The sequence below is a fragment of the Lissotriton helveticus genome, chromosome 5_1 (genome assembly GCF_964261635.1).
Source record: "Lissotriton helveticus chromosome 5_1, aLisHel1.1, whole genome shotgun sequence".
NCBI lineage: Eukaryota > Metazoa > Chordata > Amphibia > Caudata > Salamandridae > Lissotriton > Lissotriton helveticus.
In genome coordinates, this window is record NC_136065.1 from 464,726,739 (window position 1) to 464,751,341 (window position 24,603).

Consider the following 24,603-nt stretch of genomic DNA (forward strand, 5'->3'; position numbering starts at 1 on the left):
TTGCACGAATAACTCCGGAGGGCCTGCCTCAAATACTTATACAACAAGGTACGGCCTGGCTGGGAGCGGAGAGGTGACGGGCGGGCGAGAAGCTCGATTGGGCCTTTTTCGGGGGGCGAGGGGGAGTTCGTGGCACCCAGTAAGGACTACCGGAGGGGGCCAGGCGGGGCCGCTGCTTCAGAATAGTCCATAGAAGGGGGCGAAAATGGCACCACAAGGCGGCGGCTGCTGCGGGATGCTGGGGGCCCAGTGACTAAAGGGAGCGGTCAGCCCGAGAACACACGACGAACCAGCGGTGGGATTTTCTCCCCCTCCACTTCCTTTTGAGAGACCTGGGTTTTGGACAATTACTAGATCCGCACCATTGATCCGCTCACAGAATTAGACTCCTGAGCTAAACTGGACACACAGCTGACTGGGCAGCGAATCCGAGAGCACGCAACCATGAGGCCCAAGCAGGGTACGGTCAGCCAGACCAACAAACACGATAAATACACGGTGCATAAGGGCGCCCCACAGACGGAAGGGCCGACGGAGGAACCGTCCAGCCAGAAGGAACCGTTGCTAACCAGCATCATGGCAGCCATTCAAATGTTGGGGGCTACCCTGGAAACGAAAATGGACAATATCTCCGTAGAAGTCAACCTCCTACGTACGGATCTTAATAAAACGTCGAAGAAAACCAAGGCTAATGAGGCAGGTATTGCGGAGCTGCAGTTGTCCACCAAGAAGGTGGAGCAGCGAGTGAATGAACTTGTACACCAACACTGTCAGTTGGCCCTACGGCTGGAGGATCAGGAAGGGAGGGCCCGCAGGAGCAACATCCGCCTGGTAGGGGTTCCGGAGGACCGAGAGGGGCCCAGCGTGGAACTCTTTGTTGAGGACCTGATCCTTCATCATCTCAAGCCCAAACGTCTGTCCAACATATTCACTGTAGAACGAGCGAACCGGGCGCCCATCCCAAAACCGAAACCAGGGGCACCGCCAAAGACAATCATTGCAAAAATCCTAAACTACAGGGATAGAGACGCCATCTTACAGGCAGCCAGGCAGACTGGGGACCTGCAATACGAGAACGTCACCATCCGGTTTTTCCCGGACTTTACTCTTCAGGTACAGCGTGAGAGACGGTCCTTTGTGGGTGTAAAGGCGGCGCTGAGAGAAAGAGGCCTCAAATACATGATTTTCTTTCCTGCCAAGCTCAAGGTTATAACTGGGGGCAAGTCCCTGTTCTTTACTTCTCCATCGGAGGTGCAGGACTAGCTCGACAGGGAGGAGTTGACCACTGGTGATGGAGCTGGGGCTCCGGGCTGGAGAGACACGGGGGCCGGATCTCCGGGATCAGCCGCAGGGAGATCGGAACTGGACGGCCAGAGTCAGCGCTCCTGTAGATCCCGGTCTGCAAGCCCCAGATGGGACACCCTCCGCGGTGCAGCTGGCCACGGAGAGTGAAGGCTCTGCGGAACTGTGCCGGCATGAACCGTAAAGTACTGTGTTGAGTGCGGCTGTCAGGGAGGTCTGTGATTAGCCCGTGGGCCTTCATTGGGGGGGAGAAAAACTATGTGGCCGGAAACGAAGGGGAGCCAACATGTTGACTATTATTGCTGAAATCACCCCATCCCCTCTACCTCCTTTCTCTTTCCCCCTCCTTTCTCCCCCCCCCATCCGTACCTCATCATTGATGGCCCGGGAGGGGGGTCTACAGACTAGTATCGGACTTACTTTACTGCTAGTTGAGTGCGGGATGTGCTGGAGCATTGTTTAACTGTTCTGTTTGGTGGGGGGGGCTCGGGTGCCGGGGTGGCAGGAAGGGCCGGGGCCAGTGCAGGCTCCTGACAACAGGGCCACGAGGAAGGGAAGACAGGTTACTTAGAGTTGTAGTTTCTTCCTATTCCGGGGTGGGGAGCGGGCGAAAGGCACTCTGCTAATTGGGGATGTGGGTAGTTCAAAGCTTACGGAGCAGGGTGGGGCTGGGGGGTGCAGGGGGTATGAGTTGGGGGAGGGGAGGGACCGTTGGGGACGCACAACGAAATTTGGTAAGGTCACACAAGGACTGTAATGTGGTTGAGAGTTGTATCATTTCACACAGGGCGTTGCTTCAGAACTATAGGTATGTACATGTACACGTGGTTGGGAATCATGAGGAGGGAGTATTGGTAGGGAACGTGCGCTGCTATGAAGTGGGATAAGAGTTTGAAGATAATGAGCTGGAACGTCAACGGGCTGGGGGACAAGCTGAAGAGAACCATAGTATTACAATTTGTAAAGAGGCACCTTCCTGATGTGGTACTCCTGCAGGAGACGCATCTTCTGGGCAACACTTGTCACGCGATGAATAGGTGGGGATCAGGGGCGCAACTAGATCTTAATTTCGGGGGGGCTAACATGGCAAATGAAGGGGCGTGGCGAACGTTAATTAATGGGGCGGAGCTAAAATGGCAGATAATCAGGATCGGTTAATGCTCAGGTCAAGTTGAGAAAAAATTTGGTGATTTTTGTTAATTTGATGCATTTATATGCTATTGTCTTATGAAAAAGGAACAGAATGTACTGAATTAAAAGGCCAATTTAATATATTTTACTACAAAGCACTTTAGGAACACAATATAACCAATTTCCACAGAAAAAATATTTAATTTATTAACTTCATACAGACTTATATTAGCATAGGCAGACAGTAACCGTTTACATGCTTTACACACTACTCAACTGATACACATGTGTATTCATACATTTGTATCCAGCATTTTGAAAGCCTCACAGCTGCCATCTTGGGCTCTGGGGTCATACCCTTAGTATGCAGGAACAACTGCTTACAATACTGAGGCCAAGCTGCCGATATTTCTATGTGGTATACACTTTACCTCCTATGCTCATACAGTATCACATACTATGGACATCGCTTACAAATCCATTGCGTCATTCCATGCCATTGGTAGGAGGAACGCCTTAAGTATAGAAGTTTAACAACAACACAAAATGATAGATAGCAAACAATCAGCATTGGCATTTGAATCAGTATAAGCGTGCGTGCACATAGCATCTGACAAGAGCAATCTAACACGCACCTCTTGCCTCTGTGAGGGGGAAACCATTCCAGCAGTGGTGCCATACCTACACTCTATGGTTCAGTATAAGTGAATTACACAGATCCACAGTCTACGGTCTATGCTGGTGTGTGGCTACACAAATATTCTTCTAGCGGGTCCCAAATATCACAGGGTCACGACTGCACTGACAAGTTCCCATTAGCTCGTAAGCTGCTCCTGGCAATAGCAGCATACTTAAGCCGCCTGTCGCCCGGGGCAGGGTGCTCAGCCCCCACTTCATGGCCACCCTTATAGCTAGCAACAACACAAGCGCAGCCAGTTTGCGCATGTCCAGGGGTATCCCCTTCACAAAGGCCAGCAGTGCCGACAGGGGTGAACACTCAAGCGGAAGTCCCAATATGTCACACAGTCAAACAAAAATCTCCTCCCAATATGAGGCAAAGCCCGGGAATGTCCAGACGAGGTGCAGAAAATCTGCGGCTAGAGCAGAGCACCTGCCATATCTAGAGTCGTCTCCCAGCCCCATTTTGTCCAACCCAACCGGGGTGCAGTAGTTTACGTGTAAGAGTCTAAGTCGGTAGTTTGGGGATTGTGCCCATGACTGTGTGTAGCAGTACTACCATTAATCATCTGTTAACAGACGTGACTGCTTTACTGTTAGGTATGCGTACTGGCTGGTGGTAAATCGGTGCGGCGAGGGAGTCTTGAAAAACATTTCTAATACCTGAAACGTCGGGGGGCATTCGGAAACTTTGCATTTCATGTACGCATAGCATTGTGCACTTGGCAATATGTGTAGGTCCCTGGCACCCCAAAACCCATACCCACCCCAAACCCTAAAATTACCCCCCTGGAGCCCCAAAACCCATACCCGAGCTGATCCCTAAAATTACACCCTTGCCCCCCAAAACCCGTACCCACCCTGAACCTTAAAATTACCCCTGGCACCCCAAAACCCATACCCATGCTGAACAATAATTTCCCCTCTGGCACCCCATAACCCATACCTACCCTGAACCATACATTTCCCCCTGGCACCCAATAACCCATACCCACCCTGAACCCTAAAATAACCCCCTGACACCCCAAAACCCACACCTGCCCTGAACCCTAAAATTACCCCTGGCACACCAAACACATACCCACGCTGAACACTAAAATGAACCCTGTGGCACCCCAAAACCCATACCCACGCTGAACCTTAAAATTACCCCTGGCACCCCAAAACCCATATCGAACCATAATTTCCCCCTGGCACCCCATAACCCATACCCACCCTGAACCCTAAAATTGCCCCCTAACACCCCAAAACCCACATCTGCCCTGAACCCTAAAATTACCCCTGGTACACCAAAACGCATACCCACGCTGAAACCTAAAATTACCCCCTGGCACCCCAAAACCCATACCCACCCTGAACCCTCAAATTGCCCCCCTGACACCCTAAAACCCACACCCACTCTGAACCCTAAAATGACCCCTGGTACCCAAAAACCCATACCTGCCATGATACCTAAAATTACCCCCCTAGTACCCCAAAACCCATACCCACTCAGAACCCTAAAACTACCCCCTGGCACCCCAATTCGTAACCCACCCTGAACCCTAAAATGTCTCCCTGGCACACTAAAACCCACACCCACCCTGAACCCTAAAGTTACCCACTAGCACCATTCATCTAGTGAGCAGTGCAGTGGATGTGAATTCCATCCAAGTGCACGGACAGCAGGGGCAAAGGGATGGCAGTGCAGGTGACGCTTTTCCTTTGTAAATTAATTCCTGCTGGCGTCATAGCCCAGGGTTTGCTGTCTGTGCACTTGTATGGAATACACATCTATACAAGTGCACAGACAGCACACCCTGGGCTATGATGCCAGCAGAAATTCCTTTACAAAGGAAAAGCGTCGCCTGCACTGGCCAGCTCTTTCCCCCTGCTGTGCACTTCACACCCCATGCTCAAGTGCTTAGGTGAAATCCCTGCCTTCAGGCAAGGATTTCACTTCAGTGCCACTCTTAGGGAAAACAAGAGGTGGGGGCAGGGGGGGTTCACTCGCTGAAACTGTTCAGAGGCTGGCTGTCTGGCTTGGGCTGCCGGGCCTCTCAGAAAGGATAAAAAAAAAATCACATTCTCGGATCGGATGCGTTCGTGAATCATTTCAGTGCATCTCATCTTAGCCCGGGCAGAGTAGGCGACGGGGGGGGGGGGGGGGGGGGCTGAAGCCCGGCGAGCCCAATGGGTGTTGCGCGCCTGGTGGGGATATACCTTAGTGGCACATGTCGGCTTCACCTCGGGATCCAGAGGGGTGGGCATCTTGCTTCGCCGCAACCTTCCCCATGTAATCGACCACACGGACTCTGACCCCATGGGGCGCTTAGTGGCTATCTCAGGCAGATGGGAGGGTCGTAGAATTAATCTAGTTGCGACTTACATTCCACCTGGTCTTCAAACCCAATCGCACCAGGACAGGTTACTCCTTTCCCTACCAGAGGGTAGCCTCCTAGTAGGAGGCGACTTTAACGCTGTAGTGTCAGGGACCCGTGACCGAAATCCACCCAGGGACATACCAACGGGGCACAGCTGGTTATCAGATTTTCTTGAGACATTTATTTGGTCTTACCGACCTGTGGCGCCTCCGGCACCCGAGGGACACTCAGTACACTTTCTTCTCCGGCCCACACAGATAGTTCTCCCGCATTGACTACATACTAGCTCCTCTACAGCGCGACACAACGATTCGTGAAATTACACATCTCGCAAGGGGCGTATCGGACCGCTCACCGTTGATTGCTCACCTCACATTCGGGGACAAGCAGGGGAGCTGTGTCGTGCCAATAAACGCCTGGTACCTGCGTTGCGAGGAAAGAAGGAAAAAGCTTACCCTCTCGATTGACCACTACTTTGAGGACAATGATGGCACGGTAGCCTCATCATCAGTGTTGTGGGAGACCTTTAAAACTGTGTTGAGAGGGGAGGCCCTGTCCGCCATTGCCGGCCGACGAAAGGAACGTGAGAAACAAATGACTAAAGTGGCGGAGGACCTTCTTGCGCTGGAGACAGCAGCCCAAACAGGGGGTGAACCGAAAACAGTGCACCTGATGGAACTCAAGGCGACGGAGTATAGAGCCCTGGCTGCGGACGCAGCCAGGACCATGGCCAGAGACAAGGAGGGTAGAATATATGACCAAGGGGACAAAGCGGGCAAATTACTAGCTTGGCTAGACAAAAAGCAACAGGCCCAGAGAGTTGTGGCAGAACTCACAAATGAGTCCGGAGACGTCATTACGGAGCCCTGTGAAATAGTCAAGGAATTCGTGTCACACTACCAAAAAGTATATACAGCAGGGGTTCAGACAGGGCCGAAGAAGTCTAGATCTCCTTGCTGACCGACATCCGTTTACCCGCCCTCTCGGACTCGGAGCGAGAAGTGCTAGAGGCACCACTAGCTGTAGGCAAACTTACCCGGGCGATGGGGGACCTAAAACCGGGAAAGGCCCTCGGGCCTAACGGCCTGCCGATAGAGCTGTATAAGTTGACACCTGGCGGCCTGAGCTCGTACTTAAAGAGAATGTTCGAGGAGAGCAAGGAGAAGGGCACTCTACCACGAGACCAGCGCATTGCCACGATCGTGGCTATCCCAAAAGAGGGGAAACCAAGGGATTCCTGTGCCTCTTACAGGCCCATATCTTTGCTGAATGCAGAGCCTAAAATCCTCGCCACGGTGCTTGCAAATAGGCTAAAGCCTGTCCTTCCCACTCTGGTCTACCCAGACCAGTCTGGTTTCATGTCCCACCGAACACAGCGCTCAATCTCCGACGGCTGCATGGCGTGCTGGGGAGATGCCACACCCTCCAGTAGGATGCGGTGGTAGTGTCACTGGACGCTGCCATGGCCTTTGATACCCTTGAATGGCCATATATGATGGCAGTCCTCCGAAAACTTGGCTTCGGCCCTAACTTCATAGGGTGGGTGAGTCTGCTCTACTCTGCTCCCCTGGCCCAGGTCTCTGTCAACAATAAAACCTCTGAAGTGTTTGCGCTTGGGAGGGGAACACGACAGGGGTGTCCCCTCTCACCTCTATTGTTTGCGCTTTCACTAGAACCATTGGCTGCCTGGATTAGACAGGACCTCTCCCTGAAAGGGATACACTGGACGGACGGATGGGAGGACAGGATCTCGCAGTATGCGGATGACATCCTCCTTTATCTAACGAAGCCTCGTAAGTCCCTGATAGTGGCCATGGACATCTTTGCCAGTTTTGGGAGAAATTCAGGATACAGCATCAACTGGGGAAAATCCATATTATATGCCCTACAGGGCAGCCCCCCAGCCGCTCCGCGACACTGCCCGATCACAGTGGCCACTGAGGGGTTCCGATACCTTGGGATATTTATCTCTAAGGAAAAGACCACCAGATACGAGAAAAATCTCCTGCCACCCCTGCAACATTTTGGGAGGGACGCGGCCTCCTGGCGGAAGCTCCCGCTTTCACTCCTTGGAAGAGCGGCGCTTTTCAAAATGATGGCGCTGCCACGATTCTTGTATGCCCTACAAAACCACCCGGACTTGGTCCCGCACTCATATTTTAAGGCCATCGAGACCACACAGAGAGAGCTGTTGTGGTCTGGAACTCCTCGTATTTCCCTCCAAAAACTGACCCTGGGATGGTTTGACGGAGGTATAGCGCTCCCAGACATCCGTAAGTACTACTGGGCTGCCCATCTCGCGGCCATCAACCAGGGCACATACTGTGCTGGTAATGACCCAGGGTACGGCATGGATCGTTGGCTCCTACCGGGGGGAAACTTTGAGGCGGCGCTATATTCTAGGCCCGGCAGGTACCAACTTACCGGGCCCACGCAACACTCGGTACAACTGTGGCACATTGTGCAGCGAAAGCTGGGCTGGGCAGACACCCTCACGAAGGCTACTCCCCTGTGGGTCGCAGAGAAGCTAGGAAGGCTGAGCCGCACCAAGGGGTTCCGGAACTGGGATCTCATAAGCATCTCCCACATACGAGACCTGTGGGGCCCGGAGGGCGTGGTGTCTTTCGCCTCGCTCCAGCGCACATACGAACTGGCCCACACAGAATACTTCAGATATCTACAGGTCAGGCACTCTCTCCAGGCAAACATCCCCGAGAACACACAGCCCCCTGACTACTCCCCGTTGGAGGACAGACTCTTAGACGGCCACCGTCCTGACCATGCCATATGGCTCACATAAAAAAATCGTAAACAACTCCCCAGATCTCCTGCTCCTCCTTAAAGGGAAGTGGACGGGCTGGAACTAGATGAGGAAGAATGGGGGATTGCACTGGCCTCCCCTAAGGAGGTGGCAATATCGGCAAGGCTCCGGCTGATTCAGCTGAAAATCCTGCACCGAGCATACTTCTCAGAAACCAGGCTGCAGCGCATGGGCCGGAGCGAAGATTGATTTTGTAGGAGGGGGTGTGGGGAGGTAGGGACATACTTCCATATACTATGGGAATGCCCGCAGATTAGGACCTACTGGGTCCGGGTGGTCCGTTGTATGCAGGAGGTGTGGGGGGTGGAGCTTCGAGTGGAGGCAAAGAGGTGCCTCCTTAACGTTTGGGAGCCCACAGATCTACCGTCCCGAGGGAAGCTTTGGACGACACTGGGGTTTGCCATTGCCAAACGTAACATAGCCAGACAATGGGGGGCAACCAGGCCTCCTAGATTGAGTCACTGGAAGACTGAGGTTGATTGGTGTATGCTCCAAGAAAAAACGGTGTATGTGGCTCGTGGCTGCCCGCGGAAATGGATAGAAATATGGTCTAGTTGGAATGAATATAGGGGCAACATTTGCGAACCCCCCCCCCCGAATTGCTCCAATTGACGAACCGCTTGCACCTTAAAGATATAGTGATGCACTATTCTGAATACTTGCAATGAGTATGTTATGTCCCTTATGTGATTACCCAAGATGGACATGTAAATGATAATTGCCTTGATTGCGATGACCACCACCTATTAATGTTTCTAAAGACAATAAAAAGTTTAAAAAAAAAAAACAATTTAATTTGTTCCACAAGTGGTTCCCCTAAAGAAGACTTTCTGGAGAGTGGGCATTCAAGGAATTCGCCGACATTGCGGCAATGGAGAATTTCCCTGAATGCATACACTATTATCCTTACAGGAGATACAGGGCCACTGTACACAAGGACTTCCCCCATGAGACACTATGCTCTCCCCAGAGAAAAATAAATTACAAATCTCCTTAAGCACCCAAAGGGTGGCTATACAAAAGGCACAGGCAGTAAGGATGTCCCTAAACTCACACTCTATTACCAAGGAAAAAGGGATAAGGTATTTCTTTAGGTGACGTACTGATGGAAACTAGGATTATGCAAGATTGCAAATGGTGTCTGCATACAGGGCACAGAATGACAACATTTTTATAAAATAGAATTTAGCTGGGAGAAAGGTTTAAGAACAACTTTTTCTCCCTTAACTGTGGGGTTGAATCACTATGCAATTTGCTGCATCATATTTTAATGTATTTTAAAGATGGTAATCAACCACTGGTACAGTATAAGATATTATATTGCCAAATTAGCTCTATCCTGCTTTATGTCAAAAAGGGGAGGGATTCCCCCATGCATGTTTTTCTGACAAGTCCAATAACTGATGACCAGGCACTGTATTAAAGACCTGTTATCACAAAAACATGAGAGCTACGAATAAAGAGAACATGTGAGGGAAGAAGTATACAAGTCAATGCCAGCAAAAAGGGCATTACCAGCACAAGTGACTGTACAATACACTAAACCCAATTTTAGGGATTGGGAATAAACCCACTATGAATCTGACAGACAGTATGTCATTGCTATATTCATTCCGACAGGATATACATGGAATATTTGAAGCTATGGGGCTCACCTTGAGGCATGTTACCTTATGCTTCAATTACGGAAAATTAGCTGCTAACCCCTGCATAGAAACTTGCATTCAAACACAGAAAACTCACCTGAAAGCGGTTTAAGGACTCGAAATATCAGCTCACTTTAATTCAAAATCTAGTACTGGGCCGGATACCTAATCATGAGTGACAGATCTCAAAGTTCTTCACGGTATTGGACTTTAAATTAAATGGACTTCCTTCCAAGATATACACAACATGGTATACCCCATTATAGGGGCTCACTTGAAGTAATACTTAGCACAAAGCCTAGCTCTGCACTGCCAATTACAGACAGGGGTAAATCTTGAAATCTTTATGTGGACTTACCTTGAAGCCCTGTCCCTGACCGAATGCAAGGGCTTCCTGTAAGAAGAGAAAAAATAAGAGTGCCATTAGAGAATGCATGAGCCAAACACGTAACATCAGAGGCCAGTGCAGAACCATTCACATCCACCCCACAAATAACCGATCCAAGTCCACATCAGTTGCTGTACTCTGGCAGTGGGAGTGGATGGGAAGGGAGTTTCGGGAGGGGGGAGGGGGTGGGGACGCAAGTGAGGGAATCAAAAGGTGTTATGTGATGAATGCCTACACTCCTGCTCAGAAGTGTAAATAGGATAGAAGGGGTCAGGATAGAGGTATTCAGACCCTATGGGAACGATGAAAGGGTCTGTAAGGGAAGCCGTCCCCACATCATGTGCACGAAATTGCCCAATAATTGTTTTTTTTAGCGCGCGAGGATCCACTGCTGTGCTCAGCGTGCCCCACTGTGTGAATCTGCGACGGATCCGTGGATCCACATCCCAATTTAAAAAAACATAAGATGCACCCAGTCACAAACCCAATCGCACACAACCACTCACACGCCCATAAAGCCACTCACACACATACTCTGACACCCACATCAGCACTCACACACCAACGCAACCACTCACACCCACTCACAGACCCACACAGCCAGTCACAGGCACTCACACAACCACGCATATCCAGAAAACCACTCTCACACCCACAGTTCCAGAAAACACTCGCACACTCTTACAGCTACTCACACCTACTCAGAACATCAGAGAACCATTCGCAGCCAGTCAGACCCAGTCACTCATACACTAACTTATAGACCCACACAGCCACTCACACAGCCAGTCATACACACACTGACACACCCACCACACACTCATCCACTTACTCACCAAGGTTAGAGGGACGTTATAGTTCGGAAATAGCATTAAAAACATAGAAATTCACTGAAAAAAAACACCAAAGGTTAGAGGGACGTTCTACTTCGGTTCAGATTTTACACACATTTAGCAGTTAGTTATCTCAAATAACTATAACTCATGCCCTAAGGTAACTATAACTCGCACCCTTGCCATGCACTGCTCTAATTACATCTTCTATGACCTCATTGATATTATTACTGCAACATTTGCTGCGAAAATATTTATGAAAAAACTGTGCCTGGATGGGGTGCGAGTTATAGTTGTCTAGTGCACGAGTTATAGTCCTTTGGATAACTGCTGAAATTCTGTGCTTCTTCGTAGAAAGGAATCCCACAGCACTCTGGAAGTAGTTTTCAATATGCTTATTTATTTAAGCAGAGGCACAAGCGCCAACGCGTTTCAATGCTTACAAAGCACCTTGGTCACGACGTTGACCATGTTGGCTCAATCTTTTTTTCTACAATCGTATTTCAATCAGGACAATCATTTTAGTAAACATCGCTGATGGACACAATGCATGCATTTTACCGTGGCAGCCAACTTAGAGTGGAACACATATTGGTGCTTTCAATAGGCTTAAAATAATTTAACAGTTCACATTCCTCTGAGCAAATCTAGATTTCATAAATTTTTGTTTCATATTAAACTGTGTTCTCACCCCAATTATATTCAACAATTTATCAAAGTCAGATGTATGGTTGATGTATAAACTATTGTAACAATTCAATGTAATTATAATAGGGTTTCACAGTTCATTGCCATAACAAATTATTCATCTCTTAACGTAAACTTATTTTATAATCAATGTCACGCCCCAGTGGGGACCACACACACACACACGCGCGCTCTAGTTAGGTTAGCGTTTCCATAGTAGAGTGTTTTTTGTTTTGCTAATAACTTTGGCTCTGTTTGATGAATCGTCACAATACATTCCCCCAAAAAGTTAATCCACCTCCGCTCTAAGAAAAAGGTTGAGACCAAAACAATGATTTCCCATGTTAATTCCCATAAGAATCTTTTCTCCCCGATGAAAAATAAAACCCAGCTGAACGGAATTACATCAAATTTGGTAAACAGTAAAAACTTTACTCAAAATAGTGCTTTTTTTGCTTTGGTATATGTTAATTCCCATAGGAATCTTTGCTCTCCGATGAAAAATAAAACCCAGCGGAACGGAATTACATCAAATTTGGTAAAAAGTAAGAACTTTACTCAAAATGGTGATTTTTTTGCATTGGTATAAATCTGTTCAGCCATGTTTGAGAAATTAGGGTATAGATAGAGGTGAGGGTGGGGAATGAATGAATTAAAGAGTTGGGTATATTGGATGGTAGGTCATTTTCAAAAAATGAAGGCTTCTGATTGACCCAGGGAGCCTTTTTTGATTTGCCGGCTGCAACAATTAACAAAATATTGCACCACTCACTACAGGATTGACTAATAAATATATTTTTTTGCTGAAAAAAAAGCAAAGGTTAAAGTAACGTTGGTTTGGTGAATTTGTAAATGACAACATTATCGTTTTGAATGAAAGAAAACCACAGAAATTCACCAGTGTGCCCCCGTCATGCAATGCTTATTACCTCACATTTTACATCACTCATAGCATGTTTTATGACATCATTGAGAACCTCATCCAAGCTTCTTTTGCACACATTGCTCTATAAATTAGTATGTATTAGAGTACTGAAAGTAAGTACAAATAGCTCAGAATAGTGAAGCATAATTACTGCCATTATAAATAAACTAGCATTTACAATGCAACGGTCTCGCCTTCGCAAAAGTTAGAGCTATTGGCATTGTAAATGTCAACATTTTTATTTGTGTTGGTTTTGAAAACAGATAAATAAATGGCAGTCATTTACAACGCCAATAGCCTAATTTCTTGCATATGCGAGAACTATTACATTTGCAGCTATTGACATTGCAAATAATGCGTTTAGTAGTAGATAGCAGTGATTGATTAGTAGTCTGAGTAGAGTAGTAGAAAGTGACTAGTAGAGAGTGAGTAGTGTAGTAAGTAGTAGAGTGAGTAATAGTGAGTAGTAGAGAGTGATAGAGTCATTAATAGAGTGAGTAGTAGAGAGTGATTAATAGAGTGATTAATAGAGTGAGTAGTAGTGAGTAGTAGAGAGTGAGTAGTAGAGTGAGTAGGGAGTATTAGAGTTGTAGAGTAAGTAGTAGAGTAGAAGCGTGAGTAGTGAGAGTATTAGAGAGTGAGTAGTGAAGAGTGAGTAGTGAAGAGTGAGTAGTGAAGAGTGAGTAGTGAAGAGTGAGTAGTGAAGAGTGAGTAGTGAAGAGTGAGTAGTGAAGAGTGAGCAGTGAAGAGTGAGCAGTGAAGAGTGAGCAGTGAAGAGTGAGCAGTGGAGTAGTTGAGTCAGTAGAGTGTGAGTAGTAGAGTGAGTAGTGAGTAGTAGAGAGTACTAGAGTGAGTAGTAGTCAGTAGAGAGTAGTAGAGTGAGTAGTAGAGAGTGAGTAGTAGAGTGAGTAGGGAGTATTAGAGGTGTAGAGTGAGTAGTAGAGAGTATTAGAGTGAGTAGTGAAAAGTGAGTAGTTGCTTCTTATTTATCGTATGCAACTAACAACCATTGACAAAGCCAATAGTCCTGACTTAATGTAGGTATGATGTTACTTGTATCATATCTGGAATGCATTGACAGAAACAGCAAAGTACAAGTCTGGTGGCGCACTACACTAAGCACATTTTTTGGCTTATGTGTTTTTAAGCCACGCCCTTAATTACATTGATCACGCCCCTTTGAGACCGCCCCCAGTTTTTTCATCCCCCTTAAAGCCCTGGCTATAAAATCAATTGCTTTCGGGTAGCGGACGTCTGTTGTTTCTATGCGCTTTAATTAAACAGAGTAGTACTATTACACTGTCATTTAATCCTGCTACTGTTACCCGATTTACTCAAAAGGATGGAAGGCAGATAGGACCTAGCTCAAATGTGACCTCTCGGTGTTCACATCGCTGCATCTTGCAAGGGTGACCGTTGAACTCGCTGAGCCACCTTGGGAACTTCTTGTGTCTATAGTTTCGGGTTTTCTGGTGAACCAGCCTCTTTCTGCCTCCATGTGTCCCACCGGGCGAGTACTCTCCAAGAATCTACGGCAAGTTCGTTGTTTGCACCGTTGTAGGTTGGCGCCACTACTGCTCTTTACATAAGACACCAAAGAGCCCTGCCATGGGGAACGTATAAGAAGGGGGTGAGCTAGGGCCGAACAGCAAGGGGTCACCTCATAAGCAAATATTCAAGCCGAAATGACTCTGTTCGTTTGCTTGAAGTCAAAGTTAGTCACTCTTTAGGCATGCTGGTAACATGAGCAGCTCCCAGAAAACGAGACTTCAACTTGCTAAGGCCCTGCTCACGGTGAATACCCCTCTTACCACCTTATGCTAAACGCCCTATTCAGAACTGACCCCACTCCAGTCTACACACGCTCATGGGGCCAGTGTCCGTCAAAGTAACCCAGCACCCCCCACCCCAGCACGTACATACCCAGCAATATTCCCTCCCCTCAAACACCGTGGACAAGCACCGGCGAGCTCTGCGCCAAGAGGCCAAGTAATAAAACAAGACATAGGCTGAATTTACAGGGGAAGAGCATCGCGGGCACTGTGAGGTTTATTTCCACACGACGCCCGCACCCACCCCGCAGACTGTTACAGGCACAGCTGTGACACCAGGCGGGGCAGGGCTATTTCGGCTTTCCCCCTCAGAGTCACGGCCCGCTGGCTGCAGCCCTTCAGGGGCTACCATTGTGTGAGGTGCAGCCAGCGGGGAGCTAGAATGTACGTGCGTGGGGGCAGCAGAGGGGTAGGGGCTTCTGGCGCTGGTCACAGCATGTAGATGATGTAAGAAAGCAGCACCAGCCCGATGATGGTGAAAAATATCAAGATGAAAATGTCCAGCATCTCGGCAGCGAGAGACAAGGCACAGAGACCAGACGCGGCGACTGACTAGCGTGGAGCATTCAGGAGGGGGCAGGAGGGGGAACCCGAAGATGCAGTAGGTAGAGAGGAGGGGACCACACGCATCAAGCAGAGAGGGCATCCACGAGGGGGCTGGGGGAGGGGAGTAGCATAAAGTGATAGAGAGCGTGGGGGGAGGAGTAATGGGGCAGGTGACAGCGAGGAAGTGAACTGTACTTTCGCCCCCTCCCCTGCCATCGGGCAGGAGGAGTCATCTCTCAGGTCGAAGCAAGCACCGGGTAATGATACGCAACTTTCACTCGGCAGCATCTGTATAGTACCTAAACTGCTTTCTGATCAGGGCTGATAACTAATCCTACCCTGGAAGTTAAGAAAACTTACCGCCCTCGGTATTCCCCCGACCTTCCCCAACAAGCGCTGGCCGTGACGTGTCATTTTCTCTTTTAGCCCTGTCCCACTCAGACGGCCTCGGGTTGACTTGCTGCTGGCGTAAAAGTTTTCTTATCTTCTTTATGGGGCCATCTGTCGCCCCATAAAGAAGATAAGAAAGCTTTTACGCCAGCAGTAAGTCAAGAAGCCCAGTCTGAAAAGGACGGGGCTAAAAGAGAAAGAAGAACGTCACTAGGACCTCTTCTCCAATGGCTGGCCACCGTTTAGGAGGCTAGCCAATGGAAAAGAGGGGCGGGGCTTAACCTTGCTAGTAGAAAATACCCTACATCATTAAATCTCAGCAGCTCGACTGCGCATGTCTGCGCAGTCTTTCGCTGGCCGAGACCTAAAAACCCATAGGTTAAGCAAGCTTGTGTAATGTGCAACATTGACTCTATAACATACCCTTAATAGGTAGAACAGTTCCTGTAGACTATCAACAATAGATAAAAGGGTAACTTGTACTGCACACGGTGTTCAATGTGTATACAACTGTTCAGGGAAAACCAAGGTCCTCCTGATACTCTAGCTATGCGACATAACTAATGCTCTAACAGCATTTACCAGTATCAAACTCCTAACAGTCATTGAACCTACTGTGAGAAATGAAGTGGATAGGAGTAGAAAGAAATGCGTTACTTACCTGTAACAGCAGTTATCCAGTATTGGTATCTTTCATAGATTCACATGCCTGAATCATTCCCCGTCGTCGGGGTGGGAGTCCCCGGTAAAATAAATATAGTAATGTCACATGGACATATACTTAGTACTAGGCCAGAGGCCTCACATTAGTAGCCTATCTAGGTCCTTATGTAAAAAGGACCAAACTTTGGCCAGTAGCCAATCAGCCCTTATCACCCTCCTCACCTTCCTGGAAGGGGCCCTTGTCCCTCAGATTTTCGTAAGCACCGTGCCAAGTAGTACCTACTGAGAAGACTTAGGTGAGCCCTTCCAGGTTGCATGTGAATCTATGAAAGATACCAATAATGGATAACTGCTGTTACAGGTAAGTAACGCATTTCTTATCCAGTATTATGGGTATCTTTCATAGATTCACATGCCTGAATCAAAATAGCAAGCAATAATGAGCACATTTCGCAAATACATCTTGAAATGCATAATAAACTTATCAAAAGTTGTTACACAGTTTACATAGTACTCACAACCTGATAAGAAATGTGCGAGAAATTACCTGGAAGGTGGGATGATAGGAAGAAGGCTCACCTCTAATGAAATAGATGACGTAGGACCGCCTGTCCTACTGCTGCATCCTTCATAAGTGCAGAATCCAAGCAGTAGTGCTTGGTGAACGTATGTGGCGTCTTCCATGTCGCCGCTCTGCAGATGTCGACAATGGGTACCCCAGCAAAGAGCGCCATGGAGGTGGCTACCGCTCTAGTGGAGTGTGCTCGAACCTTGGAAGGCAGAGGATGGCCCGCCTGTTGGTGACAGAATGCAATGGCCGATGAAATCCATCTGGAAATGCTCTGTTTTGTCAATGCTAGGCCTTTCCTGGGCCTGCTAAATGCAACAAACAATTGGTTAGATTTCCGAAATTGCTCAGTCCTGTGTATGTAGAATTTGAGACATCGCTTGAGGTCCAAAGAGTGTAGAGATCTTTCTGCCGCAGATGATGGATTCGGGAAGAAAGATCTCAGGACAATAGGTTCATTGAGATGGAAAGAGGACGGAACCTTTGGTATAAATTTTGGATTAGTCCGTAGAATGACCCTGTCATTTTTAAACTGGATAAAGGGGTCTTGCACAGAAAAAGCCTGCAGCTCACTCACTCTCCTTGCTGTCGTGAGCGCCAGCAATAGAGCCGTTTTCCATGACAAATATTTAAGATCTGTTTTGTGAATTGGCTCGAACGGGTGTTTCATAAGCTGAGCTAGTACCACATTTAGTTGCCATGTAGGTGGTGACGCTCGCACTGGAGGGAAAGTTCTGAATAATCCCTTTAGAAACTGCTTGACCAGTCTGTTGGTCCATAGTGAAGCACCACAAGAAGAACGTCGAAACCTGGAAATGGCCGCCAGATGGACTTTTATTGAAGCGTGCGCCAGCCCTGAATTGGCTAAGTGGAGCAAATAGGGCAGAATTTGTGCTGGAGTAGAAGTGAACGGATGCAATTTCTGAGCTCTACACCACAAACAGAACCTTTTCCACTTAAGGGAATATGTCTTAATAGTACTTTCAGCCCGGGCCCGGGCTAGAACGACTGTGCTGGCGCGGCCACGCTGGGGCTATCAGGATCATGGTACATTTCTCTGCTTTCAATTTCCGGAGAACCTTTGGGATCAGGGGAAACGGTGGAAAGGCGTAAGCAAAGACTTTGCACCATGTCATCGAAAAGGCATTCCCTAGGGACCTTTTCTGGGGAAGCCAGCTTGCGTAACGTTGGCATTTCGCATTCGCTTCCGTCGCAAAGAGATCCAGGTGAGGCTTGCCCCAACGGAAGAACACTGAGTCGAGCGTCTTCTGGTCGAGCTCCCACTCGTGGCAAATTGAGCGCTGTCTGCTTAGCGAGTCTGCCAGGGTGTTGTCTACTCTTGGGACATACTCTGCCCGCAGAGAAATGTTGTGCTGGAGCAGCCACCTCCAAATTGGCTGAGATTCGCGAGACAACGTTTTGGATAGAGTACCTCCCTGTTTGTTTAGGTAGTGCATTGTGGTGGTGTTGTCCGTCCTCACAAGCACTGGGAAGCTCCTGATTCGGGGTAGAAATGCCCGAAGAGCTAAGCGTACTGCTCGTAACTCTAGCAAATTGATGTGGAGTCATTTTTCTGCCACTGACCACTGACCGTGTACTTGCAATTCCTGAAGGAACGCTCCCCATCCTTCCAGTGATGCGTCCGTGGTTATGACATAAGGGGAGACTGGGAGTAGAAAAGGAAGGCCTTTGTTCAAGTTGTCGCCCAGAAGCCACCATCTCAGAGCCTTTTTCATGACCTGAGTGATCTTGATCCAGTCATCGAAGGATCCTGTACTTTGGATCCACTGATTTCTTAAAGCTTCCTGTAGAGGTCGCATATGGAGGCGACAATGCGGAATGAGAAATATGTTGGAAGACATCATTCCTAGCAATGACTTGAAAAGTCGAACCTTGACTCTCTTTTTGGTCTGAATTTGGACGGCCAGATTTCGCAGCTTGACCTGACGTTCCCTGGAAGGGAAGGCTTTCTCCTGTTGTGTATCCAATGTCGCTCCTAGGAAATTGAGACGTTGTGATGGACGTAGATTTGACTTTTCCTGGTTGAGCGTTAGGCCTAAGTTCTCGAAGAGACGAAGGCAGGCGGTAGAGGACTTGGCCACGCCTGTCCGAGTAGGAGCCTTGACAAGCCAGTCGTCCAGATAGGGAAAGACTTGATGGTGATGCTGGCGAAGGTATGCTGCTACAGGAGACAGACACTTTGTAAAGATGCGTGGAGCTGACTTTAGGCCAAATGGTAAAACTCTGAACTGGTAGTGCCTGCCTGCCACTGCAAACCTCAGGAATTGTCGATGACTCTTGTGAATGAGGATATGAAAATAGGCATCCTGGAGGTCCAAGGATACCATATAGTCTTTCGAATTGAGTAGGTGTAATACCTCCTGAAGGGTAACCATACGAAAAGACTGCTTCTTGAGGTACTTGTTTAGGTTTCTCAAATCCAGTATCGGTCTCCACTGCTTCTCCTTTTTTCTGATCAGGAAAAATCGGGAGTAGAATCCTCTCCCCTTTTGTTCTCGAGGAACTCTTTCCACTGCTTTTTTCTGAAGCATTAGCGAGAGTTCTTGTTGAAGTATGTTTAGATTTTTGTGTTGCGCCGGACATGGTGGATGTGGAGGAGGATGCTCCACAAACTCCAGAGTGTGTCCGAAGCGGACTAACTGCAACACCCAACGATCTGTAGTAATTTGCTTCCAATTGTGAAAGAAGTTGGTAATTTTTCCTCCAACTACGAACTGTGGAGAAGAGGTGGAGGCCAGCTGGAGAAAGCAGTCATTGACGTCTGTTATTGTCTTTCTTTCCTCCTCTTCCTCGAAAGGACGACTTGTTATATGAGGATTGTCCTTGTTGTTGTTGCCTCTGCTGATATTGAGGTTTGTACTGCTGTGAAGAGTTATAAGAGGACTTGTAACCTTGATAGTTGCCACGAGACTGTTGTCCTCGACCTCTGGAGCCTCGAAAGGAATTCTGCTTGAATTGTAGAGTGCCTAGGGCTTTCGCCGTTTCGGTATCCTTCTTAATGCCCTGCAGCATGTCATCAATATGTTCCCTGAAAAGGCGCTCCCCATCAAAAGGCATGTCGAGGACTTTGGCTTGCACTTCAGGCCGGAATGCTGTGGCTTTAAGCCAGCCCTGGCGCCTTAAAACTGCTGCTCCCGCCAATTGACGGAACCCTGTGGAAGCAATATCCAGGGCCACTTCTATCATCTCTGAAGCAGAGCGTTCACCCTCCAGCAAAATCTTTTTAACCTCTTCTTTCTGGTCTTCTGGAATCGCCCCCAGATATGGGGCTATATCCGCCCATATCTGTCGATTATAGCGACCTAGTAATGCCAGAGAATTTGCAGCCCTGATTGATAGGGCGGACATGGAGGAAAATCTCTTGCCAATGGCATCCAGCTTTCTTCCTTCTTTATCAGGAGGCGCTGTCATTGTCGCTGACGGATTGCTGGACTTACGCTGAGCGGCCTGAGATATAACTGAATCAGGTTTAGTTTGACCAGTTAAACATGCGGGTGCAGTGTCTGGGGCTTTGTATTTCTTTTCAAGTCTAGCCGGCACTGGAATGAGAGAGAAAGGAGTTTATTATTTTCTGTCCTTGCTCCCATATATAATCGATTACTGGAATGGAGTGAGCTGATCTCTTGAAGGGTTCTTTGAAATCATGAAGAAAACACTCCTTCGTTTCCGATGCTATTTGGATGTTGAACCTTGCAGCCGCTCCTCCTACGATATTATGGAATCCCCCTAAGTCCTCAGGGGTTGAATCGTCCTGTACTTGGTCTGGGGATATTGGATCTGGATTAGCATTCTCATCAGAATCCATATCATCGTCATCATGTATTTCGCCTTCTTCATCCTGGGCCTCATCAATTCCCACTTCTTCCTCATATTCTTCCTCATCCGTGGAATGTTGAGGAGGAAAAGTCTCTTGTCCCTGATGCACATCCCGTGGGGGAGGCCGCTGTCGATGTTTAGGAGTTGGTGTTTCCTGTGGTACCTGTACTCCAGAGGCAGGACCAGATGATGGAAATCTTTGTTTATAGTCTGAAATTAGAAATTGTAGGTCAGAAACAATTGAAGCTAGAAGGCACACCATAGGCTGAACAGTGGTATGCTCTTGAACTGAGTCTTGAATTGTAATTTCCTCAAAATCTTCGTAGTCCGAGCTCTCATGAACTTTGATGTTGAGATGAGAGGGACTGGATGCTATGGGAAACATGGACTGATCTTCTGGATCCTCAGTTTCTAAAAAATGCGTTGGCAACAACTGTTGGACCTTGCTGGGTGAGGTCATCTCTGGTGTGACCAAACATGACGACATTTTAAAATGGGTATATGTATACTTCAATGAGGGAGAACCCTTGGAGTGTAAATCCTTTGACGCGGTGTCCGTTGATGGTGTAGCGTCTACCATTTCTGATGTTTCAGTCGTTTTCATTGTCATTGATGTCTTCGTCGTCGACGACGACGACCTCGTCGACGTCGACACTGTAGCAGTCGACGACGACGATGTCACCGTCGACGTCGACGGTCTCGGCGTCGACAGGCCCGTCGACGGTGGCGTCGACGACGGTTGTGTCTTCGACGATGGGATTTTCGTCGACGAGGAAGTCCTCGTCGACGGTGGGATTTTCGTCGACGCTGGAAGCTTTGCCTTCGCCGACGATGAAGCAGACGCCGACGGGAGCGCTGTCAAAGGCGACGACGACGATTTTGTGACAGGAATTACAGAAGGTATTGACCTACCCATCGTCGTCGAAGTTGAAGTAGTCGATGCCATGGAGAAAGTAGACGCCGTGGATGTCGAAATGGAGACTGTCGACATAGTCACCGGCAGGCCAGACGACACTGTACCTGGCTTCTTGAAGTCTGTCACCTGAAGAGAAGGTTTTTGAGGCTTGACCTTAGGGTGACTCTCCATTGATTTTGGCTTCTTGTGAAGAGGCGCAACAGACTGCTCTGGAGATGTCTGTCTAGGCCTTTTAGGAGAGGAGTGGAAACTCCTGAAGGAACACTCACTCTCACCTGAGGAGACTAGACGCTCTTTGTCCTTCATCCTCTGGAGCCACAGAAGCAGGCGACCTTCCCTGTCCTTCAAAGTCTTGACCGGGAAAGTGCGACAAATCTTACATTCCTTGGCAGAATGCTGAGGATAGAGACAATACAAGCAATCCTCATGCTTGTCATCTATATGTAACCTCAGTTTACTACAAGAGGCACAGGGTCTAAAAAGCCCTTTCCTAGGAGTAGTAGACATAGTGAATACCAAAACTACCTTCTGAATTTAAGAAAAAATGAGAAATCCAAAGATATATGAAACAACCTGAGCAGAGCTCAGTGGAGACTCCCTTCAGCACGACGTGCGGTAGAAAATCTGAGGGACAAGGGCTCCTTCCAGGAAGGTGAGGAGGGTGATAAGGGCTGATTGGCTACTGGCCAAAGTTTGGTCCTTTTTACATAAGGACCTAGATAGTACTAGGCCAGAGGCCTCACATTAGTAGCCTAAGTATATGTCCATGTGACATTACTATATTTATTTTACCGGGGACTCCCACCCCGACGACGGGGAATGATTCAGGCATCTGAATCTATGAAAGATACCCATAATACTGGATAAAGTGGGCACTATTAACACTGTTCATTCCATGGAGAGAGTTTACTCTGCACCAATCTGTTTGCAGACAGTGAAACTCTCATGAGAAATACACCAGAGCATTAAAGAGTGTCTACTATGAACAGTGTACACTTTCAAAACTTGTCCAAAGAGAGACCAATCACTTAAAGTAACCAAAGTCTGAAAGTGCTAAAGACCATCCTACCTGCAGGCTACATACGGTGGTGAAACCTTTACAGATCACCCATTTTATTTAGCAAAACATGCACATGTATATAGGTTAGTACCTGGTGCACACAGTCTTATGTTGTGTAGAAATTGTCATGCAGAGACAATTGTGTCTAATAAGTCAAGGCTACGTACAATATTCACTAGGTTTTAAGCTGCATCTTTGCCCTGCTGGAAGCTTTCTGCAGACCAAGAAACTTGTGTGAAAAATGCTGAACAAAAGTCATCATCTGTCACCTGCACACAGAGTTACTCTTCAACACAAAAATGTGTATCATACTCAATACCTCTACATACTGATGATACAATAGAAGCACATGAGCTTTGCAAACACTTATACCCATCAGCTGGACACAGGCTGTACAAAATTAGGTGGAAAAGTAATATGGTAGTAACCCACCACTATATAAACTATAAAACAAACTAACACACTCATTTGATGTTGTCATCAACATCATCCACGAGATGCAATCAGTGATGCCATAAGTAGGACATGTCGAAGGGCGCAAGTTACAGTTAGCTGTGTTAACTTTAACTGGCAAATGTTTGTGTGGGGGTATTTATTTAGTTCAAAAAGTTAATGTAGTCACTGACATTCAACTAACTATAATGTTTCTTTAACCTTTGGTATTTTCAGTGAAAACATCTATATTCATCTATATATATTAATACCACCTGACCCACTGCAGTTTTACTGATTGACTGAATGTCTAGACAGGGGTGTCTGGCAAAGTTGTAGGTTGAAGACCATGTTGCTGCTCTCTGGACATATCGCATTGATACTCCTGTAAAAGGTGCATCTGTTGCCACAATGACCTTAATGAATCGTCACCAACCAGGTTTCAAAGGTTTGCCCATCTAAACGTGGCAGTAAGAGATAAAAAAATGTATCTATGGAATTATGCTCCCTTTTGATAGCTAATCACCTTTATTCACACTTTGATAAGATATAAATCACTGGTCAATCTTTACAATATCTTATTGAGCTATCAATATAAAATACTAAACATTATATAATGTGCAAGGAATGTACAAACTATTCTGCCACAGTTGAAGGCTGTGGAAAGAAGTCGGCAAATACATCTTTTCGTTTAGATTAAATGATGTAGGTATCTTTGGCAACTAACCCCAAATGTATTCTAAAGCCATACTGTTTATCAAATCTAAAAAATGGTGACATAACAGAGAAAGCTTGTAATTCTCATACTTTTTTGCTGAAGGTATAGCAATTAAGAAGGCAGTTTTCCGTGAAGGTGTGTAACGGGATGCCTTATGTATCAGCTGGAAAGGATTTTTCTTGAGTTGTTCCAGGAGTGTACTTAAATCCCACGTTGGTGAATTTTGTTTTTAGGCGACAATATATTCATAACAATCCACACATTAATTCTTTGCCAACTCATGCTGGAAATAAAGCTGCCAGTGGGATTCCCAAGTACCTTGATATAGATGTTAGATGGACTTGGCTAATAGCTAAGAACCAACTCAATTAGGCCCAACAGATAACAGTGTACTTCATGTGGATGCATTGACAGTGAATTTATGTTGTGTCTTTCAGCCTAAAGACTGAATCTTTTCTACTTTAATGAGTAGATTTTTTATCATGGAAGTGGCTCTTACTGCTTTCAGAGCCTTCATGCTGGCCGGCAGTATATTCAAGGAACTAAATTCTAGGTCTGCAGCAACAAAGATGTTGGTGCAGTAGCGCTGGTTTGTAGTGCAAGATCCGACTTTGGTTATTGGACAGCAGGAATCAGTTTTGACATGGATTGATGTTTGAATTGAGAGAGTCCAAAATGTTTGTGAACCAGAACTATCTGGTCCAAGCTAAAGCAATCCAATGGCTGCAGAACTTTGGGATGAGTGGCAATGGGAGACAAGCTTAAGTACATTTTTCTAACTAAGGAATAGAAAATACTTCTCCTTTTGATTCCAGATATTACCATCTGACTGCAAACCTTCAGTAACTGACACAGTTCAGTTTCTCA

General features: G+C 47.3%; 1 protein-coding gene across 5 annotated transcripts in view; it reads right to left on the reverse strand.

Moving 5' to 3' along the window:
* ADK (adenosine kinase) overlaps positions 1-24,603 on the reverse strand; it is a 647,508-nt gene that overhangs the window by 78,174 nt on the left and 544,731 nt on the right. For all 5 annotated transcript variants that reach the window (XM_078642739.1, XM_078642738.1, XM_078642742.1 and 2 more), the window contains one exon: positions 10,300-10,335. In XM_078642739.1, coding sequence (XP_078498865.1) covers positions 10,300-10,335 — 36 coding nt within the window. The remainder of the gene's footprint in view (positions 1-10,299; positions 10,336-24,603) is intronic.